The 12,733-nt window shown below is 63.2% G+C and overlaps 2 protein-coding genes across 2 annotated transcripts; both read left to right on the forward strand.

The window, feature by feature from the left end:
• Positions 1–168: 168 nt before the first annotated feature.
• CHLRE_16g689300v5 (uncharacterized protein) lies at positions 169–9,841 on the forward strand. The gene is made up of 9 exons (XM_043071651.1): positions 169–3,949; positions 4,125–4,523; positions 4,734–4,892; positions 5,139–5,311; positions 5,524–5,629; positions 5,760–6,131; positions 6,285–6,510; positions 6,649–6,755; positions 6,883–9,841. Exons 1-9 carry the CDS (start codon positions 932–934, stop codon positions 7,063–7,065), a joined length of 4,743 nt encoding a protein of 1,580 aa, XP_042915775.1. The 5' UTR covers positions 169–931; the 3' UTR covers positions 7,066–9,841.
• A 337-nt stretch (positions 9,842–10,178) lies between these two features.
• CHLRE_16g689376v5 (uncharacterized protein) lies at positions 10,179–12,150 on the forward strand. The gene is made up of 6 exons (XM_043071653.1): positions 10,179–10,407; positions 10,973–11,073; positions 11,553–11,641; positions 11,737–11,782; positions 11,851–11,921; positions 12,035–12,150. The coding sequence occupies exons 1-6, from the start codon at positions 10,372–10,374 to the stop codon at positions 12,100–12,102; spliced, it is 411 nt and encodes a 136-aa protein (XP_042915776.1). The 5' UTR covers positions 10,179–10,371; the 3' UTR covers positions 12,103–12,150.
• The last annotated feature ends 583 nt before the right edge of the window (positions 12,151–12,733 follow it).

Raw genomic sequence — 12,733 nt, forward strand, 5'->3', positions numbered from 1 at the left:
CCTCTCCTGGCGTCGATCCCCCCTATCATAGCATTGTCCCATGACATCGTACTTGCGGGGCACGCCCCATAGATTGCTAGGCGGGCTGCAAGTGCCGCGCCAAAACCGAACGGGGGCGACAACGGCGCCCAACTTGCTGCGGTGTCGTATGCACATGCACAATGTGTACTGACTTGCTTGAAACAGCGCTTCAGTGCGTCAGGATTGCGCTTCTTGCTCCCGTAGGGCTTGCCTTGCCTCGTGCTGCCAGGAACCCGGAACGGCACTCCCCCAGACGTCACAACGACTCAGTGTAGATAACGATGTAAACGCGTACAAAATAATGGAAGTTTGCTAGTTGCAATGAGATTTAATCGTATTGCGTCCGAGCTCCGTCCTGGGTTTGGCAACAATCAAACGTGGATAATGTAACCCGTCATCCCCTCTCTTCAGATTACCAGCCACTAAAATCGGCAAAAAAATCAGGCGTTAGGTCACGACGCGCGATTGGCACATTCCTAGCCTGGCGATTAGTGGAATTGCTCACTCCTGTCCTGACACATTTAGCTATCACTGAAACACCCCATAGACCAATCCGGTGCGGGGCTGGTGTGCGGTGAACGGTGACGGTGAAATGCCCCGCACCATCGAATGCTACGCCAGCGGGGCCTTGTACACTTGAACAGGCTTGGATAAATAGTATTCAGCTTGCTGGCCAAGCGTCCTGAGAAGGCTTCTCAGTGCTCAGTCTGACACCAGACGTTGCAACGGCGCTTGGGCGTCACGCGGTGTCCTAAGCTAAGCACTAAGCTACAATACAGCTTAAGGCGTTTCATACTATTCCAGTGCTGTTGGCAGGGCAAAACTTCTTCGCAGTGATTCTATTACTGGGGTCGAGCAGCAGCTTGACTTCCCAAATAAACTAGTGGCAGCGTCAGCGTGGCTACGACATATGGCACCCACAGTACTCCGCCGCGTCTTCTGCCCCTGCTTTGGTCACGCTGATGATGGTGGGGCGCGCGCGCATGTTGCGGTTGGTGCCAGCAACCGAGACTCGTACGGTATGCAGCAGCTTTCCGCCGAGGCGTCTGGATTGGCTGCAGCGCAAAGCAATGATGGTGGGAACAACGAAGCGCCGGACGCGACGTGTGCGGCGCCTTTCACCATATCCGGTCTCGATGACGACACCGGCGTCGTCAAGTCCCTCTCCACCAATCCTGCTGGCTTCACTGGCCCAAACATGTTGAAAGCTCAGCTGGCCGCGGCTGGAAGAGGTCCCGCAGCGGCAGCAGCGACGGAGCAAGCCCTGGCGGCTGCAGCAGGGGCTACAGAAGCGGTTGCGGGTCAGCACACGACGACCGCATCCAGTTCGTCAGGCGCAACCGCTCAGCAGCGAGCCATACCCATCGGGGTGCCTTCAGCAGCGCAGGTTGCCAGCGTTGTAGGGTGCTCCGCTGCGCGGCCGGGCCAATTTGGTGCCAGCGGGGCAGCCGCCAATGGGCGGCATTCTCCCGGCGCCACCGAGCCGCCCAGCCTCGACGACCAAGGCGACAGGGGCGCTGGGGGCAGGTCGAGCGGCACAAGCAGCAGTGGCAGCAGCGCATATTACAGCCCGCGCAGCAACGGCGCTTCTTCATCCACCGCCAAGGATCCAGATGTGGGTGCCGCTTCCCGCGGTCAGGAGGAGCGCTGCAGCCGCACCGACGCGTCGCCACCGGGAACTGCACCGGCAGCAAACCCTCCTACGGCCACCGGGCTTGTAGTTGGCCGCCTATCCACTACAGACGCAGACTCAGCGGCGGCCGCCGCCGAAGTCCAAGCTGGCGGCAGCGGTTGGCAGGCGGTGACGGCGGCGGTGACAGCCGGCGATGTCACCGGCGAGGTGGTCGTGGTCAGGGCGCTAGCTAATACTGCCGCGGCGGCCGCCGGCAATGGTGCGCTCCAGCCCGACAAGCCCTCCCAGCTGAAGTCGGCGCCGGTGGTGGTGGTGCCCGCGGCCGCCTCGCTCTTGCCGTCACCTAGCGCCAGGGCCGGGGCTGCAACCTCTGGCCCCTGTGGAAACGGCGACGCCGCCGGCACGGGCATGGCAGGCGCGGCGCGCGCCGGCCCATCACTGTCCATCGCGAGCCCACTGCAGCGGCGGCATCACGGCGTCAGCCTGCAGCCTTGTGAAGTCGCAGGCTTGCAAGTGACCGCCAGTGCTGCCACCGCCAGCGCCACCCTCGAGTCCGCCGGCAGCCGGCCCGGCTGCTGCACAACGCTGTGGCCCCGCCTAAGCACGGTCGTCGTTGGAGGTGTTGGCGGCGGCGGCGCGCTTGGCGGCGCCATCAGCGGCGGCAGTAGCCGCCGGCGGGTCAACAGCATGTCAGAGCCAATCTTTACCAGCGGCGCGGCCAGCAGCTCGGCGACTGAGCTGGGCGCGGCAGCAGTTCTGGCGCCACTGGGTTCGGGTGTGGGCGATGCGCTGGACACAGCGGCTGACGCGGCGGCGCTGGAGGAGGGAGGCCGCAGCATGCTGGACACCTTCCGGCGCCTCCACGCCGAGGACCTGGATCTGCTGACAACAACACGGCAGGAGTTGGATCTAGATTCAAGGTTATCGTCGCTGGTGGTGATGCCGGATGTGGCTGTGGCTGCCGTTGTCACTGGCGCCGTTGGTGGCGGCGGCCCTGGCGGCGACATGCCGCGGCCCGGCGCTGTCGGCGTTGTGCTTTCGACGGCGGCGGCGGCCACGGTTGCGGCTGCCCACGAAGGGAGTAGTGCGCAGTCCAAAGGTGCGCCTGGCGCTGGGGCTGCCGCGTACGCAGCCCTACTGCCACTAGGCACCAGCTTGCAGCACCCGAGTGCGCACGGCGAGGCGGCAGCTCGACATGCAGTGAGCTTGTGCCAGGATCCCGCTGACGGCTCGTCTGCTGCTGCCAGCCGCGCCAGCAGCGCCTGCGCTGCCGCCAGTAGCTGGCAGGCGGCTCTGACACACAGCGGCCGTGCCTCGCCACTGCTGGCATCCTTGTACACGCGGCAGCACACGCAGGTGATGGCGTCGATGGCCGGCCCAGCTGCTGGCGAGGCCGGCACCGGCGCAGAGGCCGCCGGGCAGCCGGCGATGCAGGGCGTGTGTGTGGCGGGCACAGCGGAGCGGCAGGCGGTCAGTGATGCGATCGCGGCGGCGATGCAGGCGGGGGCTCTAGTGCCGCGGCACATGCCGGCGCTGGAGGCTGATACTGCTTCGCAGTCATTGCAAGACCAGCAGCAGCAGCAGCAGCAGCAGCAGCAGAAGCAGCAGCAGCAGCAGCCGCGCCCCACTGACAAGGTGGTTGTGCCGCGGGCATGGCTGAGCCGGTGGATGTCGGCTGACAGGGCGACCGTGGGGACCCGCGCCTGCGTCGCCATCGCTGAATCGGTTGGTTCCGATACTACGGCGTCGTTTGCTATTGCCACGGCGGCGTCGGACGCTGGCGTCACCGCTGACGCGCCGCTTTCTGCTGTTGAGGCCCGACCTGGTAAAACCGTTGCAACAACGGCTGCCGCAGAAGGCGTAGGGTCAGCTGACCCCACAGGGCCGAGTCACATGGGCGGCCACCACAGCCCCTCGTGGCTTGTGCCGCAAGCGGCAACACAACATCCGCTAGTCCAAGAACTTCAGCCTCTTGAGCACATACAGCAACAGCAGCAGCTGCGTTCTCAGCGGGGCAAGTCGTCTGAGCCTCTAAGCCTGGGCTCCGTCAACACTACCAGTTTAACGACTTGCTCACCACCGCAGCAGGTTGTCAGCACAGCGGCCTGGGAATCGACAGGAGCAGGGGCGGCGGCAGCCGCGGCAGGCGCGGCCTTCCATGGGCTTCCGCCGCCGCCTGCGATGCCCCTGTATCGGGCCCCTGCAGCGCCATGCATGCCACCGCCGCCACACCATGTGCAGCCGCAACCCCAGTACGGAGACAGCTTAAACATTAAGGGCGGCAGGCGGTCACAGGTGGGTGGTGCCATGTGTGCTGCGGCCTCTGTGGCGCTGACTTGCTGTATGCCGCCGCGAGGCGTTTGATGCCTTGGTTGCGTGCGCGTGGGGCTGGGACACAACGTCAAACCCAGCATGTATTACACAACACACTATCGATATTTAACGTGCTGATATCGTCTTGGACCCGCAGCTGCTGCAGTACTACTGGGCGTCAGCGATGGCGACGCAAGGCAGCTCGCATCTCCATCAGGCGGCCGCCTCAGCAGCAACGAGGGCCGGATCAGAAGGCATAGTCCCAGCATCGGGCTTGGCAGCGCCCACTGCGGCCGCAGCAGCAATGCCCCGCCCGGGAGTGGCGGCGGCGCTGGGACCATCAGGCGAGCCGCGCGTGCCTCTGTCCGCGCTGGCCAGCCTGGACATTGCGCGGCTGAGCTGCGAGGTGTCGGCGCTGGTGTGGATCGGGCAGGGCGGCGGCGGCGCGGTGTTTCAGGGGCTGTGGCAGGGCGCGCGTGTGGCGGTCAAGTTCCTTCTGGCGGCCAGCCCGGCGCACGTGGACGCCTCAGCACTGGAAGCCATCGTCAGCCTGTCGGTGAGCGAGCGAGACGGATGATAATGTTGGGAGGCTTGGGCTGGGGCGGAGGTCGGGTGGCTTTAGTTGGGGTCGTCGTACGCGCTTGTGTGCATGAGAATTATTTGCGGGAAAGACAGCATTATTCACAAACCTTGGCCCGGTTGTGGCATGCGCTCCCCGCTGCGACCATTTGACTGCAGCTGCTCACGTGCACGTGCTCCCACGCAGGTGGCGCACCCCAACGTGGTGCACACCTACGCGGCCGAGGTGTGCCGCCTGTCGGAGGCGTCGCTGGCGGAGCCGCAGGCCGGCGGGCGCGGGCTGGCGGGTTCAGCTGGCGGCGACGCGGGCGGTGGCGGCGACAGCAGCACCGATCCCGCAACCTTGGTGGGTGTCGGCCCGGCACCGCACGTGCTTCTGTGCCGCTGCCTGTGTCCGCGCGGCACTCGGTCGCGGAGCTCCCTCCCAAGGCCACATCGTGCCAGCCAGCCAGCGCACGCGCGCACAACACGTGCCGTATGACACGGCGCTGTGCCCGATTGACAATTGCTGTTGTCACCTCGCCGCTTGCGCTTGAGGGCACCTGCCACCTGACTCCCGCCGGACTCCTCCGGCCTGCACCCACGCTCACAGGCGCTCATGCGGGCGGTGCTTGGCTCCACGGCCAGCGCCCTTGACGACCTGCTGGCCGGCACACCTCCCAGCGGCGCCTGGCCGCCCGCCCCTACGTCGCTCGCAGCTGTGCCGAGCACACCCGCCAACCCACCGCCCATGTCGCGCCATTCCCTGTGGGAAAGCAACGAAGGGTACGAAGGACGCGAGCGGTGCAGCGGCTTTTCTGACGCTGGCTGTCTGGCGCTGTTGGTATCTTATGAAGCCTGGCATTGTGGCGAGGCCCTGGCAGCTGTTGGCTAGAGCGGCCTTGCCCTCCGTCAGCACCCTTTGACTCAGGCGTAACCACCGACGTAGCCACGTGATGACCAACTGAATGCGCCGTGTTCGACACACGCGCCTGCAGGTTTGGTGAGCCGGATCTGGCAAAGGACGACCGCGCCTGGTCGCTGCGGCAGGTGCTGGGCTACCTTAAGGCTCGGCCGCAGATGTACCTCACACACATCATCATGGTGCGTGGGAGGGCGGCGGACACCTGGCGAGCCTGCCTTCCGTAGTCGCCGAATGTGCTGTCCCTGATAGCGCAGCCTGGCACAACGCGTCTGTCCCCCTGCTTCGCGCCCCGCCCTGCCCTGCCCACAGGAGCACTGCGACCGCGGCTCGCTGCTCAGCGCCATAAAGCGCGGCATATTCCGGCTGGAGCCCCTGCAGCCTGATAGCGGCCTTGGCAGCACCGTCGGCGGCCGCGGCGCCGCCGCAGCGCTGGGGCATGCGGTCGCGCCTGTGCAGCGCGCAGCCCCAGCTGCTGCTGGCCACGGTGGCACCTCCGGGTCCCCATCTGTTGTTGGCACCGGCAGCCAGAGGGCGTCACATGTGGGGCTGGAGGGCGCAAGACAGCAATCCCAGCAGCCGCAGCAGCCCCAGCCGCAGGAGGTAGCCGAGTCGGCGCCGCCGCATTTCCCGCGCCGCGTGGTGCTCCGCGCCATCCTGCGCACCGCCCGTGACATCGCACAGGTGTGTTAGCTGACTCACCGCTTTATTGCAACATCAGCGCGCATCCTTGACTTGAACTCAAGTCCTTGGTGTCGTTTTGTCTCCCTGGCGGTAAAGCCTCATTGGGCGATTCGTCTCCAACCCTGCGCTGACATGTCCTTCACACTCCCACAGGGTATGGCGCACCTGCACGCCAATGGCATCATTCACGGAGACCTGAAACCAGGCAACGTGCTGTTGCGAGGCTGCCGCAGCGATCGCCGCGGCTTTGTGGCTGCGGTGGCGGATTTCGGACTGAGCAAGGTTGTGCGCGGCGACCAGCCTCTCGAGCTGGACCGCTGGAGCACGGTGACGGTGATGGCGCCGGAGACCATTCAGGGCCGCTGGCACAAGGCGTCAGGTGGGCGGGCGGCAAGGCACGTAGACGCCGGGTGGACGGTGCACACGGCGTGAGCAAGGGCCTGACAGGACAGGGGTGCCACACGCGTGCCCCTTGTGGTGCTGATCCCGCCATGTCACATGTGTTGCGCCTGCGCAGATGTGTACGCTTTCGGCATCCTGCTGTGGCAGCTGGTCACAAGCGAAGTGATGCCGTACGGCAACCTGACAGTCGGGCAGATTCTGCTGGGCGTGTCGCAGGGCACGGTGAGTTGTGGCCGGGTGGCAGGGCAGTCCCTTCGCGCGCGAATGGACATGTGTGCATCACGATAACTCCTTTCTTTCCACCGACCGCTATACTGATACATGCATGCCTTGTGTTTCCTATTTGCAGCTGCGACCGGGATGGCCCGGGGGCGTGCACCCCGCTCTGGTGCGGCTGGGCCGGGCGTGTCTGGCGACCAACGCCAGCGAGCGCCCCAGCTTTGACGCAATCGCCAAGGTGCTGACCAAGATTGAGACCAACGTGCGGAACGAGCTGCGCGAGCAACAGCAGCAGCCGCACAACGATTTGTAGGCAGAGCTCTTACACGCTGCGCCGCACTAAGAGTGCACAGGATATGGAATGGGTCAAGCATTCATGCATCGAGGTCCGGCATGCCCTTAAATGCTGTTTCACAAACCACCCACTCGGAGGCGTCGCAGAACTGCACACAATTGTTCCTGTGTGGGAGGATTCACGATCATCATGATACTTGTGGGAGGGAGGCGTCAAGCGTTTATGTCAACAAGCAAGTGCTGCTCGTGCTGGCTTTGACCACTGCAGTAGACTGTGTCAGCGGGACGTGGATGGCGGAGGCCACGAAAGATACATGTCTGAGGAAGATACCTGTACCCCAACCGACGCATGCTTAGTACGCATGAGCACCATGGGCTCGAGCTGTACCCCGCTGCACGTTTGAACGCCCTTTGAAGCATGCGCTAGGTGCCAGTACAGGTGCACTATATTCTCTGTCACTGCATGCGAGCCTAAGCGCGTCGCCTGCCACTCCAGTGGACCGTTGGGCGTTGCAAGCAGGGCTCGGGGTGCTGGTCCACAGGGGAATCCTCAGTTTCTAGAAAGTATCATACTGAGGGCGGGTCGCACGCCAGGGGAACCATGCAGTGCGATTAACTAAGTCTGTGTATTGATAATGCAGTGTAGCCGTGTAGTTCGACAGGACGGCACCGTACACACAAGCCTGTGCGGGTGCGAATGTACGCGCCGCCTCCCCGAACGCTGCGCAAAGGATTTGTGGTCGAAGTCACGAGATTGCATGGGCTGGGCGGTTGGCGCTTTGCGTACCGGTGCGCAAATGAGGATCATCACGTTGACAGTCTTTTCAACTTGTTTATATATTGTGGGCGGCGCGGGCAAGAAATGCACTCACAACTGCATAGTGGGGGAAGGCAAAGCACCCTGGCCCGTGCCTGGCCATCGGACCGTCACTGTCCGTCCGACCGGCTAAGTGTTGGTAATGGGTTGGCCCAGCGTTGCTATTATATTCATACACCAGTGCATAAACCCAGCGTCAGTAATCTGCTTGCGGTGTTGCCCGGGATTGTAGGGACGGATGCCTCATAGGCCAGTCATCATGACGATTCCAATCTGGCACATTGTACAAGGCTGGTAATCGGCTGTCGTTGATGTGGATGAAAAGCGCTGGCGTTTATTGGGCTTCTTATCAGGGTAATCGCATCGGCAGCTGCATCAAAGATCATGTGGGGCGTGTTCAAAACGCATTACCTGGTTTGGAGTGTGCGTTCAACATGGTATCTGTCAATGCCAGTAGTGTCCCTGGTTGGTACCATGGACAGAAACAGTGCTGCTGACAGAATGCAATGTGCAAGTTGACGGCTGGGGGCCGGTTTCAGCTGTTTCACCTGTCACCTTAAGTTTGCCGCGCTTTAGCGCCATTGTATCCGTGTCGCGCGTGTCCTGGACAGCCTTCGCGCCGGCGGTGGGCTGTGATGGGCCTGGAGCTGGAGCATGTCTGCGGTCACCAAAAGCGCTTCTGCAACACATAGTCGAGAGGAGGGTTTGCGCTGAGGCCTCCTAGGCGCGCTGGTGCAAGGAGTGCCAAACGGACCCGCAGCTGCCAGTCAAGCGATGAAGCGAATTACCGGGTGCATTGCCATGGGCAGGCAGGACTGGAGATAGGGCACGTCAGAGCGGAGACGTGGCGTAACTACCGGTATGACCGCTCCGCTGCATGTCACTTGGCATCATCCGCTGAGGGGCTGGGGCCAGGGACCACGTCGCCCCATTGCTACTGCCGCCACGGGTCCACCAGCTCCTGCTGCTGCCCATCATGGCTGTGTGTGCATGCAGTGCTGCAGTAGGTGCCCCCAACAATCTGCATATCAGCACAACCAGGTGGCGCATGGGACTAATCAGGTGTAGGAATGGTCGGTGTGCTGGTTTACGCTGCGTGATGATAGATGCGAAAGCCACATAGTGTCAGCAAGGGGCTCAGTGGGGATGATACGTGGATGACCCGGCTCAGTGGGTGAGGGCTCAGCGGGGCTCAGTGATTGACGTGTGTTGCGGAACTAACGCGTACGTAGACCAGAGGGGCTCAGTCGTGGCCTCAGTGGGGCTCAGTCGTGGGCTCAGTGGGGCTCAGTGGATGATGGCTGGGTGACGGCTGGGTGACGGGTCAGTCGTGGGCTGTGCAGGGACGTGACGTCAGCTCCGCAACCAACATCCGGCACGTGCTGGTGGAGATGCTGCTGGGGCACAAGCGACCTGCATCGCTGCAGACTGGCTGCGGCGGCTGCGGCGGCTGCGGCGGCTGCGGCGGCGGCGGCAGCGGCGGCAGCGGCGGCGGCAGCAGCGGGGGCGCGTGCGCGCATCTTGGTAGCGGAGGAGGCGGGAAAGGCCACGTGGAGGAGGAGAGCGCAGCGCCGCCCAAGAAGCGGCGCAAGCGCGCAGGCTGAGGAGCCGGCTGGTGTCCAGGTAGCGGCCCGCGGTGGGGCTGGCAGGGCGGCATGACAAGTAGTGCGGCTGTTGACAACTGTGCTGCGTCTGGCTGTGGTTGGCTCTGCTGCTGTGGCATCGCGATTGCTAGGCACCTGGTTTGGCTATTTGCCCGTGGAAACCGACCCCGGCTATGTCCGGGCGATGAGGTTGTTCGGCCTCAGACTGTGGAGGGGCTCAGCCCCTTTATTTTCCCGTGACGTATCTGGCGGCCGGCGTTCTGGGTTCCGCCGCCGTCACGTGTTGCGGCGGCAGGCTGGTAGAACATTCCCTGGTTGCGAGCGGTACTTACTGCACCTGCATTCATGCACCGCCTTAATAAGAACCGCTCTGACCACACGAGCCCTCAGGAACGGCACCCGTCATCACCTGGACTACCAAGCGGGCGGCCGAGAACGTTCTCGTAACGTGACCGAGAAGCCGGGGGAACAGAGGGAAACAAACATTGGGGAAACGATTGTGGATGACAGCGCACACTGGATGATAGCGTGTCCTCTTGATGAGCGTCGTATCCCCCAGGGTTTCGCCGGCTGCGGGATCAGGCGACGAGGGGGTCTCCACGGGTCTCGGAATGACACGTACCCGGCGGGTTCGATCGGACCGCAGCAACCCTGCCGCGGCATCAATATGCTCATGTTGTTTGATAAAAGCTAGGCAGTGCTGTATATGTGGACTGACACGGAGACCGACTGACAACTTGTCCACGTTTCTGCATCCAAGTAAAATTACTATTGGAAGCGTTAATCAATGAGATAGTCTGAAGCAAGAGTCCGAACCTTACACGTCTTTACATCAACGCTCGCGTGGATTCCGCTGCTTTGGTTTGCTGAGGCCTCAGCTCAACGCGGAGTGGCGCCAAGCTAAATGGTTTGCCAGGCCTGTGAAAAGAAGCTATCAAAGGTGAGGAACCAGTGCCAGTGCCATCCTGCACGGTTTAGGAAGCGCATGGGACGGGCGAAAGGCAAATTGTGCTGGGCCGGGTATGCAAACATAAGTGTGCAGATGTCGACATGGGGACACACGCATTGGCCATTGGGTACAGGTGCGTTGTGGGGTCCCGGGGGGAGGGGGCTGCACGGGCGGTCGCCGACACGGGCTGTGGGTTGGGTTCGGCACGCTGTGACAGTTGTCGCCCCCCGTACGTGTGTAAACTGATGTTCTACGTGCCTACGCGGGTCCGCCGGCGCGCTTTAGGCCGGGGGGTTCTGTTACGGCACCTGCACAAGAACACAAGGCAAATGCGTTTGCGCAGCGCCGGCAACGTACTGTGTAGTGCGACTCCAGGCTCCGGCTGGCACGCAGGCAGGCAGGCAGGCGGGCAGGCCGACACGGAGGGGCAATCCTGAGGGGCTTCGCCCCGCTGGATCGCTTCGCTCAAGGGAGCTCAGCCCAAAAAATGCGACATCATCATCGCTAAAAACAGGTGTTGAATTGCCGGTGCCGTGTCTAACTCCTTACCCTACAGGTTGCCTGCCCGGAAAAGTGGCGGGACAGCAAGGGTGACAAGCAGGGCGAGAGCAGCGGGCGCAAGGTCAACGAGAACAAGTTGCTCAAAGGGGCAAAACGGTAAGCGTTTCCATGCATTGCGTCATGTTACAAGTTGCGAGGGTGGCTCCGCCGCCGGGGAGGGTACCTGCAATCAGAGAACTGCGGTCTTCGTGCGGGGTTGGGAGGGCGAGCCCGAACCGCCGTGTGACCACGCAGACCGCGCAGTCAGGGACGACGGTAGTCAGTAATGACAGAGGGAAACTTGCAAAGTAGCGAGCGCGACCCCGCGCTCCGCTACTAAACCGGGCCCACCGCCCATGCGGCGCATGGGCCCCAATGAACAAACACACACACGCCACGCCCCTTCGGGGCCCACCACAACGTACACTCCGAACCCAGGAAACCTTGGTTTCCGACAACTCGCTGCGCTCGAGCGGAAACCATCAGGTATCTAGACGCCTGCAGCGGCGTACGGAGCAAAGACATGGCGTCTGGCAAGCTCGCAAGCCTGTGGGGAAAAGCAACAGTAACATGCTTGTGCGGGCCCTGTGCTGCAGATACCAACCATACAACAAGAAATGCAAGACGTGCAAACAGAACCTGCACCAAGACGGCCTGTACTGCCAGGCCTGCACCTATGCTAAAGGTGAGGGGCGGGGCATGGCCACACAACGTTGGCGGTACAAGCAGCCTATCCTCCGCGGAACACAATTTTATATCCGGGGGCCTGTGCGCTTGCAGGTGAAGGGGCTTGTTTCGCCTGGCGAGTCGCGCACCGCAAGTGCAGGTAAGAGTTGGTGCTGCTTATACGTGCGCCGGAGCGCACAATGCTTACACCTCGCTGCATGCACGCAGGAGGCGCCACGACTCCGTCGCCGGCCGCTCAGCAGCCCGCTGCCGCAGCTCAGCAGCAGCCAAAGAAGAAGGTATGGTCTCGAGTGCGGCCCGCCAGGAAGAAGGCCGTCTAGTTGCCCGGGCGCGGGTGGGATCTTCAGGCCCCGCCCCGCCCCGACGCCTGACGCCATCCGCTCTTGCGCAGGTCGACTAGGGGCCCAGCTCCTTCTCATTTCCCACCCTGAGCGGGGCAGACGACTCGCTTCCTGCTAACGCTCTCTTGCGGCCTGCGGTGGCGCCCTCGCCCTCCGCTAAAGCCGTGGCGCCGGCCCCGGCGCGGCTGGCAGCAGCCCAGGCCGCCATCGCCGTCCCAGCCGTAGTCAGTTCTTCTGAGCTCATGAACGGCTGGTCACCGTCAAAGCTAGCGTCACTCAACTTCTTCCCCAGTGGTGTCGCCCAGGCGAAACCTGTTCCCAGCGCGTTGGCAGAGCCCGCCGCTGCGCTGCCGTTGGCGCGGGCGCCGGTTCAGGCACTCACGCTTGCGCCGGCGCCGATGCCCTCGTTTGACCCAGTGCGGTCGACGGAGGTATTCCGGCCGTACCAGGGGCTGAAGACGCTGTTGCGCGCCGGGCCTGGTGGGTTGGTGAGCGGTGGCGGCAGTGGCACGGCGGGGCCGAATGGCTTTGCGTTGGGGCTGCCGCAGCAGCCGGGCAGCAGCACGGAGCCGCTGAGGCTGCCGGTCGCGGGGCCATCATTCGGTGGCGCGGCAGGGCGACCGCCTCTCGGCAACAGCCTGCGCTACAATCCGTACGGCCGTCCCAAGTACGTGCTTGTATGCCATTGTTTCGTAGTCGTTGGGTGGCTCTGCTTGGCCAGGGGATATCTGCACGAGCTGAGCGTCAGA

Source organism: Chlamydomonas reinhardtii, chromosome 16, assembly GCF_000002595.2.
Source record: "Chlamydomonas reinhardtii strain CC-503 cw92 mt+ chromosome 16, whole genome shotgun sequence".
NCBI lineage: Eukaryota > Viridiplantae > Chlorophyta > Chlorophyceae > Chlamydomonadales > Chlamydomonadaceae > Chlamydomonas > Chlamydomonas reinhardtii.

Bases quoted from the DNA above. Each gene is read 5' to 3' on its own strand.
- CHLRE_16g689300v5 (XM_043071651.1), top strand. From the start codon at position 932: ATGGCACCCACAGTACTCCGCCGCGTCTTCTGCCCCTGCTTTGGTCAC. The intron at 4,893-5,138 runs GTGGGTGTCGGC...CCACGCTCACAG, and splicing joins GCACCGATCCCGCAACCTTG to GCGCTCATGCGGGCGGTGCT. The intron at 5,312-5,523 runs GTACGAAGGACG...ACGCGCCTGCAG, and splicing joins CTGTGGGAAAGCAACGAAGG to GTTTGGTGAGCCGGATCTGG.
- CHLRE_16g689376v5 (XM_043071653.1), top strand. From the start codon at position 10,372: ATGGTTTGCCAGGCCTGTGAAAAGAAGCTATCAAAG. The intron at 11,074-11,552 runs GTAAGCGTTTCC...CCTGTGCTGCAG, and splicing joins TTGCTCAAAGGGGCAAAACG to ATACCAACCATACAACAAGA. The intron at 11,642-11,736 runs GTGAGGGGCGGG...GTGCGCTTGCAG, and splicing joins GGCCTGCACCTATGCTAAAG to GTGAAGGGGCTTGTTTCGCC.